Source organism: Excalfactoria chinensis, chromosome 9 (genome assembly GCF_039878825.1).
Source record: "Excalfactoria chinensis isolate bCotChi1 chromosome 9, bCotChi1.hap2, whole genome shotgun sequence".
Lineage (NCBI taxonomy): Eukaryota > Metazoa > Chordata > Aves > Galliformes > Phasianidae > Excalfactoria > Excalfactoria chinensis.
The window spans coordinates 12,512,527-12,525,333 of record NC_092833.1 but is presented as its reverse complement, the minus strand read 5'-3'; the positions used below and the strand labels follow the sequence as shown (position 1 = coordinate 12,525,333).

Here is a 12,807-nt window from a genome sequence, read left to right as displayed (position 1 = left end):
CTTGATATATTACTGCTGTAAAATCGTATACCATCCAGAAACAGCAAAGAACAAAAGAAACCCCATTCCACATCATTTGCACAGCAAAATAATTGTTTTGAGACAGATGTTACTTGATGTCAAGCAGCACAAAGGTGAAGGTGGAGATATTACGTAGGGAATGTTACATTCAGCTCTGTTACAAACCAATCTTTCCAGACTACAAGATACCCAGGGCCAAGGTCTAATCTCAGCAGCACCTCCAAGGACTGAACCTAGATTTGCAGCAGCATAACCCAGCACCTTCTCTATCCCCTCAGCAGTAAACTTTTCTTGATAGTCTCTAATTTTTGCCAGAGAAAAGTTTATTCATTTTCTTCCCCAAAATCCATGCTTCACAGCTACACTGGATTGCTGGCACACGAATTCCACAGAACAGAATCCAATAACAGATAGTTTCACATTTTCACACTGCCTGTTAAAATCCATCATGAATAACAAAAAACACATGTGGCAATCTGCAAAGCTAAAATATATTCTCTATAATACTTTAATGCTAAGACAATCAAGAGATACAGCTGGCTGGCTAGCAGGCTTCATTCCTTCCTCCCCAGAGTTTGCCAGCAGACAGTTTCACAGCTGAAATGTTATCTAAAAAAATCTTAGTAATTAGCTCAGTTCTGAACTACTGCATCCAGCGGAATCATTTTAGTGACTACCCATATGATTACATTATAAGGGACCACTCAGGGCAGGAGCTGAAGGACTGTTTTCTTGCTCACTCCTGAACATAAACCAGCTAACTAAAACATATTTCCCTGGTTACTGCCACTGGAGACAAACAGTGAGCCATAGCAGCCTTTGCTGCCAGCAGCACTCTGAATACATAGCTCAGTAATGGGACAAACAGTGCTCACAGCCACCCTGTCTGCTTAGGGAGACACAGCCAACCCTCCAGCAGTTTTCTCCAAGCGGTTACCACCACCTCAGTTTAGATGCCCATTAGAAAAAGCAATAGAAGCACTTCAAAGAGCAAAGTCTCCCCCTCAGAGCCACAAACACTCACAGGCACGTGCCCTCTCCTGTGTTGCAGGCTGGCTTCTCTGGAGTCCTGCTGCAGTAATGAGTTCACATGAGGCAGAGGGGAAGGATGACAGGAGGCAGCCTTCTGAGGAAGCAGCCCTGGATCTAACCAGCAGTGCACCAAAGAGCTGACGTTCTCCTGGAGCAGCCTGCACAAATTGCTTATTAACTGCCTCAGCACAAACCACAGCAGAGACCTCTGCACGCACACCATACCCAAGCTTTAACCCTCCCCAAGGTGCAGCTGCCTTCTCCCCTCCCAGGCAGCCCTCAGCTCAGATACTTGGATGCTTCAGAGGCATTTGGAGCTTAGCACAAATAAAAGTACATCCCTACAGAGACAAAACAAATTTGCTTGCCTAGATTAAGGCATGGAAAGCACTTTCATTAAAATAACTTTAAATAGTAGGGTATTCAGGGCCAAGGGAAACCACTGCTGTGGATAGCTATTGTGGAGGGCTACCCCAAAGGCACACCCACAAGCCAGAACACAGTACTGTTATTTAAAGACAAAGTAAAAGACTACGAGATCTACAAGTTCAGTCAGCAGAGCTGCAGCATTTGGGCAGGGGAGTAGGCAGTTCTAAATACCCATGCCAACAAGTACTTCAGGACACAAGTTTGTACAGCACATGAAGAAAGTACATGTGTGCTTCCATGTTCATGTGACAGCAGTAACACAGCAGCTATAGCTGCGGCAGTACTGTCTCATCACCTTATCTGCAGGTTTATTGATAAAACCATTCGCACATAACCATACACTCTGGAGCTCGGTAACTTTAGCTAGAGGTGAAGAGTTGCTCCTTTCCTTGAGAACAGCTGAGCAGCTGTCACACAGGAAGTATGATGCAGCAGTAAGACCTCATTTCTTACACTAGCCCTGCCATCAGTCTGCCTTAGAAGGGACAAGTGTCATTTGTATTACTGATATGGAAATGGAGGCAGGGGACAGGAATCCAGCTCACAAGCAGACCTCAGTTTCCTTTACTTGTAAAATGAACGGCAAGCCAAATTTGATAATTCAGTCAGGCTACTGGAATGGGTCTCCATCTTAAGAATAATATACCCAGTGCTTCTATCATTCCCCCATCATCCAACCAACACAATGATTGCAGTAGTATAGAGTGAGAAAACAAACTGAACTCTATGTAATTACAGACAAATGCCCAATCAAAGTAGAGCTTCACCATACGACAGCACCAGACACACATAAGACAGCTGCAGACTTTGTGGATGAAGGTAGACTAAGAGAGCAGCAAGACGCAGAACATGGTTTTACATTGTGCTTTCCTTCTTCAGCCTCTCCTAAACTGCATTCTAAGCAAATAAATTTACCAGCTGCAGCTTAATGTTACTCTGCTTCCCACACTGACACAAATGTTCACATGTAAATGATTTGCGATCAAACTGTCTCCTGTTCCAGATACATTTTGCTCTCAGGAGGGTGGGAGCTTCAACACAGTGAACACACAGAACAGCCCAGCTGCTGTCCTAGACCCAGCTCAGCTCCAATGCCAGCCCCAGGAACAGCAGAGCTGGGTACAGCCAAGGTCTGGCGTCGTGCAGTGCCCTCTCCTGGGCAGCACCCACAACCTTCCTGCAGAAGCTCATCTCCTGTGGGAGCAGAGGAGGGTAAAGCTCTCCAAGGAGTTATAGTCAAGTGATAAATCTTTGCTGATAAGCATGCCAGATCATTAGATCCTAAAACAAAACAAAACAAACATTTAAATCCTGCCTGTAGAAATTTTGCAGACAAAGGATCCAGCTGTGGAGGCAGAAGGCTAAATGTTACACTGCAAGGGAACCTCACATGGGGCTCCTGGATGTGGAAAGGAATGAACTTGTCAGAAAAGGTGCACATAGAAATTCACCCCTCAATCCACAGGCATGCTCAAAGTAAAGTTCATCAAGAAACAAGAACTTTCTTAAGATCACAGATAAATGTTAAAGCATCAGGTAAGTTTCATTTGCATAATCTGTAAATGTAATTTCAGCGTACTCCTGCAAGATGTTATTGCCACATTCAGAAGGCTTGCTCCTGCCTCTATCAGTTGAGCAATATTTTGTCCCATCCATATATTGTCCCACCAGCATTTGGAATAGAGTACTGATGTTTCAATTTGGTGTTACTGGAGAGCATCTACAGTACCAAAAAAAGTTTACTTTAAAAAAAGTGTATAAATTCAAGGACCTGATTCTCAGTTCCAGTGTACCACCTCAGCATCTGACATACATCATCCATGTGTTCACAGCTGTCAGTGTGGCACTCCAAAAGCAGGACAAGGAACGGCTCATACCCTACTGTCTCTAACTCACATCCTCTTCCTAGATTCTTTCACTGCAGGACCAGAAGGGACCACCATGTTCATTGTGTTTGACATGTAGAACACACAAGAAGTTCACCAAAATTGGATTAAAGCAGCATTTCAGAAAGCTCTTTAATCTTATGTTAAAGGCTGTAGTCAAATGCAAATCCACTGTTTCCCCCTGCAGTTGGCCTAATGTAGAGAAATTGGCTTGTGTTCAAAGCTCTCACTTTAATTTCCAGCCCAATGATTTTTCTGGTTTTGACTAAAATAAACATAAAAATTCATAATTTTCCTCACTTACATCTTTTTACTGGTAGATGATCCTTCCTGAGTCTAGCTGTAAAGTCAACCTGCACAGGTTCAAGGGAGGATGTGACAAGTAACCCATTGCTTTACCTCTTCCCATCTCACCTTAGCTCTTCCTAATGCTAGCAGACAATTGCCTTTTTAATTAACAGGATCTCACTTTCATAATCAGATCTTCAGTCGTACAGACTGTAGTTCCTTAGGGTGGGCTGCTGTGGGGCCTTCTATCAAGGTAGTGACTGAAGTTTAGACAAATAAGTGGAACTCTGCAATCCTAAGTTTAATGACTTAGACAGGAGCAAGATCTTAATAGGAAAGAGGTGCAGCCTCTGTGCAGAACAGACTTGCTGAGACACCTGGCTTAGAAAAAGGTAAAATAAGAAATGTTTGGTCAATACTTTTTGTCTGCTGCAGAAGACTGGAGGATTTTGTACCCTTGAGAAATGGAATGATGCAAGAAGGACAAAAACCTATAAAAGAGGACACCTGGTGCAGTCTAAATATCACAGGTAGGAAGCTAGGCTGCTACAGCAAAGCATTCTTTTCTGCTTGAATACCGGTAGTTCCATTAGATAATATCACATTGGTGAAGGAGAAGAATCTGTGACAAAAAGAAACCTAACGGAGCAAGCTGATCCACAGAAAGATCCAGATGATAAAAGAAGCAACAGAATTCATATACAAGACCAGCGTACCACAACAAATGTTGGTCCTTAAGCGGCACTTGAAGAGGCAGATGTGGGTGAAACTGTAGAGTAAGCTGGCAGAACCAGAGTGAGAGCTCTGCATGGACTCTGACCTCTCTGTACATTCAGCATTTTTTTCCCCTGAAGTCTTCAGAACAAACTGAGCTATTATTTGCAGTAATAAATTCTGCAAGTTAACAAAACGTTACAAATTACAGCAATCTGTCTATCCCTGTTTAATGCTTTCCATTTTTTTCTGAGTTGTTTCTTGTTCTGGTGTCCCAGAAGGAATGAGGAAACAAACACCCAGAAGGCCTCCAGTATAACTCGTCCTTTGAGAATTTGTTCTCTTGATCTCCACAGCACTTATTTCTCAAAACTTTTAAAATGGAAATCAGACTGTGCCCTCTCTGTTTTCATTACTGTTTTCTGGACTCTTTTTGATTTGTAAGCAGCACTCAGTACTGTTCACTTGCAGCAAAGCAGCTTGCATACCAGTGGGAAGAGGTGAAGAGAGACAAAAGCATCTAAGATATGGATCGTCATTACAGAAATCTCTGCAGAAACAAGAATATTTCCTTCACATTGTGAGCTGACTGAAAAAAGAGAAGAGGAAGAGAAGAGAAGAGAAGAGAAGAGAAGAGAAGAGAAGAGAAGAGAAGAGAAGAGAAGAGAAGAGAAGAGAAGAGAAGAGAAGAGAAGAGAAGAGAAGAGAAGAGAAGAGAAGAGAAGAGAAGAGAAGAGAAGAGAAGAGAAGAGAAGAGAAGAGAAGAGAAAGGAAAGGAAATATCCCTAGGTAGCATTTTACATCAGAGAATAATATGTATAGAATACAAATAAAGCAAGAAAAAATTCTGACCAATGCATGAGGAGCCACTGCAACTGGATCTGAATGAGATTTGAAATACCTTCCATTTACACTGCAGATTTCAGCCTTCATGACAATCTCAGTCACTTTCCCCAGTAACCAGGAAGATATTTCTCATTTATTTCACTACTGAAGGAAGAGGTGCTCCAAAAAGTACAAGAAATTTCAGCCTGGCCTCATTCAGATGGGATTTCATTCTGCAGGCAGAGACAAAGAAGCCATTTTCGATCTAAATCCTTAAATACCCTCCATCCATTTCCAATATGACAGTCCCCTTTCCTTCCTGAACAGACAGATCTGAAAAGTTGCTTTGCATTTCTTGCAGTAACAGACATAGCAGTGGGACAGAGCAAGTGCCCACGATTGCTGGACAGTCGTAACTGCAGCATTCTTCTGTCCTAGGGAAGGACAAAAGCAGAAATGTGATGTCAGCTCAAGAGAGAAATCTCCAAATTACTGACAAAGAGGATCTTGCCTGTTTTTTTGCAGCATTTGCAAAATCCTGAATAGCTTCAGTAATGAACTGCATATTCCTCAGCATCTGCAGATTCATTGCCCTGTTTTATGAAGCCACCAGCCTTGAGCATAGTTTAAAATTACACATTTATTAAGTCGAAAATATATAGTCCACGTGGAGCCTCAGGCTTGATGGCACATGAAAACATGGTCCATTCAACCAACACTCAACCATTCATGTCAAGCCCATTTAGCTGTGTGGTCCCTTGTGAGCTATTGGAGGATTCGAGAATCACAATGCAAGACATATGAAGGGCATCTGGGGATAGAGGGAACAACTTTGGCAGGAAATGTCCAAATGCATAAAAGTTGTCAGTCAGCAGCTGGATGATATGAATAGTCATGTCACTGTTGACAAGACAGGAGCCTCTGTCCATGAGTTATGAGGCTATCCTTTGCTTTCAGTTTCAAGATCTCATGTGGAGATAAGAGTACTACAAGGAGGGTCATCTCTGGACTGGAGTCCCTGCCACAGTTCTTGTCTGTCTTTCTGAGGGCTCCTTCCCCTTTATTTTCAGGTATCACACCTGCACACTGCAGACCCACAGAATCTCAGGATGATGTACCGATGCTCACAGCAGTACTTGTTTGCATATCAGATGTGCAAAGGGGACTTAAGAACCTGCAAGCCAGCTCTTACAGTAATATCCTGCCCCTGGGCTCCTTTTCCCTGTCTTCTATGCCAAGCTAGGGAGGACTGAACATTTATCACTTACTTTCAGCTGATCTGTTTGTTTTTAACAAGCATTCCCTATTTTCATCTCTACATGTACAGGTGACTACAACCACCCTTTCAATCACTCATCAAAACAAATCCCATTCAGAGGAAGCCTTAAACTCGCATGACCAGATGCTGGGTTAGCCCAGCCCAGCACTGCCTGCTACTGCCACTGATGATCAACTGTAGGTTACCTGCAGCTGCATTTGCCACAGATATTAAACCCAGAGAACAGCAGACATGTAGAGAGCTAAGTGCACAACAGGGATTTCATTCTGGATCCACTACAAATAAAATCTACCTCCTCTTCAGTAAATGCCATGGCATCAGAAACTCACAGTTATCATTCCAGAGAAATGGTAATATGTGTTTCTCACATGATGTAGCTGTGGGCAGAAAAAAATATTCAGACCCTGTAAGGCTCAAGCCAACAGAATGGAGGCACTCAGCTGTGTCTTCCACAAGAAAGGACTGCTGATGCGGGCCTGGCTGCACCCACGCAGCCTCAGTTTCTGCTGTAGTTACCTGTGTCTTCCATCTCCTCTCACTGTGATATTTAGTACCAACAGATGCAATTACCTGACAGTATTTACAGGGTTTCCCAGATGTGGTTTGTATGACAAAAATGCTTTGTACTTCTGAATGCCTGAAGTATTACTGAGTAAGCAGCAGCCAATTAGTGCTAGATAACAGCCCATCTGGATCTTTACATTTAGAAAGGGTATTTCCAAGAGTTGAGTTAGAACATGTCCCAGAGATCCAGTACACTGCATTGTCACTGTGTTGAATCAGAGCCATCCTCAGAAAAAGGTACATATGCAGCCCTACAGCTTGCCAACAAAGCTTTGCTAGTAGCAAAAGACTAGGAAGATACAACAGGCATGGTCACTACATGAATTGGTTGCCACCAATTTGTTATCACAGCTCATGCAGCTCTGATAGATGCAGCCGAAGGCACCCTGTTACTAACAATAATGTAACTCCATTCCTTCGTATGGCCTCTGGGCTAGAATTTAAAATGAAAGCAGAAAATACTTTTTTCTGCCTCACAAAATGGAAACATGCTCAGACTGAGCTGACTCATAGCCCGTTCCCTAGCAGAAAATAATTTTCCAAAGTATTTCTGCCCATGACACGATGCCAGGTCATCTCTCAACATGCAGGGAAGGTGTTTCCCTGGGAACAGTAACCATGGCAAAACCAGTGTCTTCCCCTTTCTACTATCTACAGGAGGAGAAAGAACAGCAGATGCCTGCATTCTGCCTCCAGTAGGTCCACAGACCCCCAGAGCCATAAGCAACGCAGAAGGACCTGATCAAAGACTCAAGAGAAAGGGAGAGGAATTCTGTTCATTTGCTCAAATACCAGGCATTTTTGTCATGCTACACTGTAAACTCAGAATGCCTCATTACAAAGAGTGCAACTGGAAACATCAGTGTTAGTGAAAAGTCAGCCAAATACAACAAAGTGTAGGTAGGCACCAAGCCCAAAAATCAGCACAGATAAATGGCCAACAGAAACAGAGGTACAATGGGATGGCTTTGCAGTTTTCAAACCCTGGCATTGTGCACTAGAGCCCTATTAAAGAAAGCATTTGCAAACCCCAATCTGCTGTAAGCAGTACATCTCTTTTTCTGCAGAACGGTCTCGATTTCCCACGTCAAACACAACTCTCAGATACATGGATTTCCAGACAGTAATGATCAAGGAAGAACCAAAACAGGCTGCAGCTTCAGCCCGTGACCACTCTGAAACCAGAGTTTTGCTGATGCGGTAACTAAATTATAGTAACACGACAATAATTGAAAGCACAATCTTACTGCATGCTTTGGGGGATCTTTTTGTCACACACTAGTGAACATGTTATATACTTCTGGATTCAGAGTTGGAAAGTACATATGCAAGTAAATAGAGCAAATGATAGCAAAGGGCTCCTTAATGGCAACAAACAGGAAAAAAATGCTCAATGATTCAGCAGTCCTAAAAGATGATGAAACAGTCAACAGCATGGATTTGAACTAGCATTATTCCACTTCAGAGCTAACGTGCAATTAACACGTATTGCCAGGACAACAGCACCTTATACTAGGAATTTACTCAGCAAAGAATACTGCCTGGTACCCAGTGCGAATGATACAGAGCACAAGCTGACAGTCTGAGTTTCTGTAATGGTACAGACGCACAGTGAGAAAGATACTGACCTTCCACGCAGTAATTTAGAAGCAGTGTGACAGGGTCAGCTGGGTCATGAGACCCACTGCCACATCTCCTTACATTAATTTCAAAGGGGTATTTTACATGCCCAACCAATACCTGCTCCAGACACAAGTATAGAAAACTGAGTGCCTAACACCCAAGTGTTAAATAAACATCTATTCAGAATGAGCTGAGCATTCCTTTTAACCTTCTCTGGGCCAAATCACTGCAAATATCCCAGACGTATCCAGCCAAGCCAAATGATACAGACACACCAGAGTTAATATCCAGCTCAGGCAGCTGACTTTGAATTATTCACTACTGGCTCTTCAGGAAAAAAAAAAAAAAGCACAACCATTAGAAAAACAAGCTCCTTTTGTAAATCTCCAAGGAATGCAGTGCAGCTACAATTCAGAGAAGATGCTATTAATTTTAAAGATGCTGCACATACCTTTCTTTGCCATACACTCCAGTCTAATGCATCCTCCTATGAAATCATGATAAGATTTCATTTCTCCTTCTGTTATCCGAACAGCGGTGAAAGGTAGATTCCTGGGCACCTGTTGTCCACATTTCCGACACCGAGAAGCCATTGCCAGAGTTCAGGAGACTCTTGTCAGGAATCTGCTCTCTGTTCGCTGGAATCCAGCCTGGTTCTTCAGCTGCCAGTCCAGCCTGGTGACTTTATCCCACTTAGTTCATTCAAGGTCACCCTCGCCAGCAGGATGTTCGCCATTGCAATTGGCTAAGACTTTTATAGGCTTACTGACTGTGTTTGTCTCTCCCTCCTTGCTTTCAATATCAGTTTACTTTATTCTCTCATTCAGAATGAAAGCTGTGAACCTCAACACAGCCAATGCCCTGAATGGCTTCCTTATTATTAATTTAAAGCTATCCTACAAGCTATGATGAGAAGAAAGGATCTCAGAAGCACGTTGCAAGATCACAGGATGCCCCTTAAAAAACACACCAAATTTGTCCACAAAATTTTTCTTGAAGAAAATATGTTTCTTCATGACTTTTGCTCTCTACGAGGCTTTTGACCCTATGATTCCTCAAGATTAACACTGGGCTTTTTTTACTTCTGCGTTTCAGCTTGGACACTGCAAGGAGACTGCTCTGCAGAGCTGCTCAGCCAATTACTCATATGTCTGGCGGTGGTGCTGGGAAGCTGCAACTGTACAGAAAAGCCCTCTGCTGCTGTGCACAGTCCCTGCTCGTAAGATCTGATAACCTAAATGAACAGAGTGGCAAACAGAACAGAAGGGAAGTATTGCTAGCAGGTACATACTGTTAACTGGGAAACCCCCACCCAAACTTTTCCTTCTTTAATGATAGTTTGACACTCATATTTGGATATTAGAACACATTTTAAAATCTCTTTGAAGGTGCTGGATATTTGAGATTTTCCCCCCACTCTTATATATTCTCATAAAGAAAATTTACTGATCAGATAACCTGGTGAAGAAACTAGTACCTAGGAAACTGAGTGCAGAGAGCACTCAATCCCGATGTAGGAAAATAAAAAGGAACCTTTGCTGGAGGGGAGGAACTGCATAGGAAATGCACAAATGGGCACAAGCCCAGTACTGGTGACAGTGCAAAGAATACAGCAAGAACCTAATAGCTCAGGGCCAAGCTGCAGCCAGAGCTTAAATGCAGGGACCCAAGCACAGAACAAGATTGCTGCAAGGATCTTTTTCTCTGCCTCAGTCACTATCACCTGTTGGCACTTTTCATAGCTATACCCAGAGTTAATCAGCTTGTGGCCATCTCAGATCACAGCTGAACCCTATAGACAGGGGAAAAGGAGAATACAAACACAAATCAGAGAATGAATGAGAGGGGACAAAGATGCACAGGAGGAAAAAAACGAAAGCCTTACATGATGCTGCTACTAACACAACAAATAACTACATGGACAAAGAAGAATGCCTGGTGGTTAAAGTACAGAAGTGTTAACACAGCCCTACTTCTTCCCTACCAGTTCCAGTGTTTCCCTGCCACAGTGAGCTGTTTGAGCTTCCTAACCCTTTTCTTTTGCTGGTAGAAAGCTATAAAAGAGATCCCTACTGTAAAGATTTGTGCTCCCATCCTCTAGGTTTAATGCATGCTATAAAGTTGGTCACCCTTCAATCTCTGCCAAATCCCTGCCCAAGTATTCAGCTACAGGGCACAAAGTTTCCCTCAGGGACCAAGTACAGAGGTGCAGGGGGTTTATTTTCATGCAAGTTTATTTCAGGTATGTTTCACAAGCAGCTGGACTAGCCTTCCCCAACATCAGAAACCTCTGACTCTGGAGACTTGAAAGCTGTACTGTTTCCTACCACACAAACAATTACCTCCTGCACCAGATGTGTCTGCCCAGGAGCTGCTGTGGTGAGCGATTTACAGTAATGCTTTTATGTAGCATGTCACCAAATATGTACTCAGCATTCATAATTGATGTTTTCAACATTTTCTTTCTTTAGATAAAAAGGTATCAGCCTGACTGAAAGCAAGTTATTACTGTGTAAACACAGAAGAGCACAGTGGAGGGAACAGACACAGGAGAGAGGCAGGAATGTTTCCAGAGATTGACACAGAATGGAGGGGAGTTACTTTCTCCAGACACCCACGGCAGTGTGATTGAAAACAATAAGAAAGAGGACATTTTCTGCTCCTGAACTGCCAGTATTGCTTAGCAACAGCATCTGGGTTGGGCTAGCGATGAAAAAGCAAGTAAATAGGGTGAGAGTTTCATCAAAAATAAGAAGGAATCCCAGATATCTTCAGCTGACGTTAGCAAAAAGCCTGAGGGATTGCACTACTTACTAGTTTTGTTAGAAATACCTATTCATCTTGGAATTTGAGCCCCCCCAGGGCCTTGTAAGAATCATCAAGTTCAGTAGATTAGACTCAAAATTGTCTCTCTATCCACTAGTGATGTCAGAAACAAACAATTAAATCAGCATTATGATACTTAACTTATTTGTGGAGACCAGCAGCTCCCCTCATGCATGCACAGTACACTACAAGGCTGAGAAAGAAAGAATCTAAATTCATTGCTGCTATTTAGATTGATACACATAAGAAAAAAAACCCACATTTCATTGCCAAAAATCCCTGCTTCAGACTTTTATTTGCAGTTTGAACTGTGCTTTTTGTTAGCTATGCTGTTTCTTTCATATATACCTTAGTGACCTTTCTGCCTTCCTCACCATTCAGATTGTGAATCTGATGAAACCAAAAGGCATTTCAGCAGCCTGAAAACTTATTTTCAGAGTACAAATGCTCAGTGCAGTTACAGGCAAGATCCATTTGTCTGTTCAGCTAGGAAACTGGTATTTTCTATTAGCTTCCGTTTATTTTATTGCAAATGATAAAAAGCCAGAACTCCTTCCTGTCTTTTTTTTTCCTTAAGGCATTGTTTCAGACCCCAAGGAGTTAACAGAGCAAGTGGAAGAAGGATCTCTGCTGGTAGAATTCCTTTTAGCATAGAGCACTATTGCAATGGCAGCATGTAGTCCCTGCACCAGGAAGTACTAATTCCAATGCCATATGGCTTCAGAATCTCATTACACTGATCTGCTTAAAGTGACTTCGTAACTGACAAGGAAAACATTTCTGGGCACCTCAACAGTAGGAGATAAGAACTCTGTCACTGCTGGGGCAAATTAATTCCCACAGAATTATAGAATCATTTGAACTGGAAAGCACCCTTAAAGGTCATCTGGTCCAACTTCCTGCAATGAACAGGAACGCCTACAGCTCCATCAAGTACCCAGTGTCTGGTCCAGCCTCACCTTGAGTGTCTCCAGGAATGGAGCATCTACCACATCTCTGGGCAACCTGTGCCAGCAAAAACTTTCTTCCAATCAAATATCCCCTCTTTTAGTTTGAAACCATTTCCCTCTGTCTTGTCACAACAGAACTTGCTCCAGTATCTTTCTCCTACTTTCCCGTAGTCCCTTCCCCTCTGCCTCCCCCCCCAAATCAATTATTGAAATGCTGCCCTGAGGTCTCCCCGGAGCCTTCTCTTCTCCAGGCCGAGCAGCCCAAGCTTTCTCAGCCTTGTAGGAAAGGTGTTCCATCCCCTGGATCGTTAATAGCCCTACTATGGATGCACTCCAACAGATCCACATCTCTCCTTTACTGAGGACTCCA

General features: G+C 42.9%; 1 protein-coding gene across 9 annotated transcripts in view; it reads right to left on the bottom strand.

Annotated features, from left to right (window-relative positions):
• MCF2L2 (MCF.2 cell line derived transforming sequence-like 2) overlaps positions 1 to 12,807 on the bottom strand; it is a 130,242-nt gene that overhangs the window by 102,295 nt on the left and 15,140 nt on the right. For 6 of the 9 annotated variants that reach the window (XR_011904616.1, XM_072343942.1, XM_072343944.1 and 3 more), the window contains exon 1: positions 9,113 to 9,810. The exons of 2 other annotated variants lie outside the window; for them this stretch is intronic. Coding sequence is in view for 6 of the 7 variants with exons in the window: in XM_072343942.1 (XP_072200043.1) it covers positions 9,113 to 9,254 (142 nt within the window). In the remaining variant the exon portion in view is untranslated. Of the gene's footprint in view, positions 1 to 9,112; positions 9,811 to 12,807 lie in introns of those variants that run through there. One more of the 9 variants, XM_072343943.1, reaches the window with a different exon arrangement.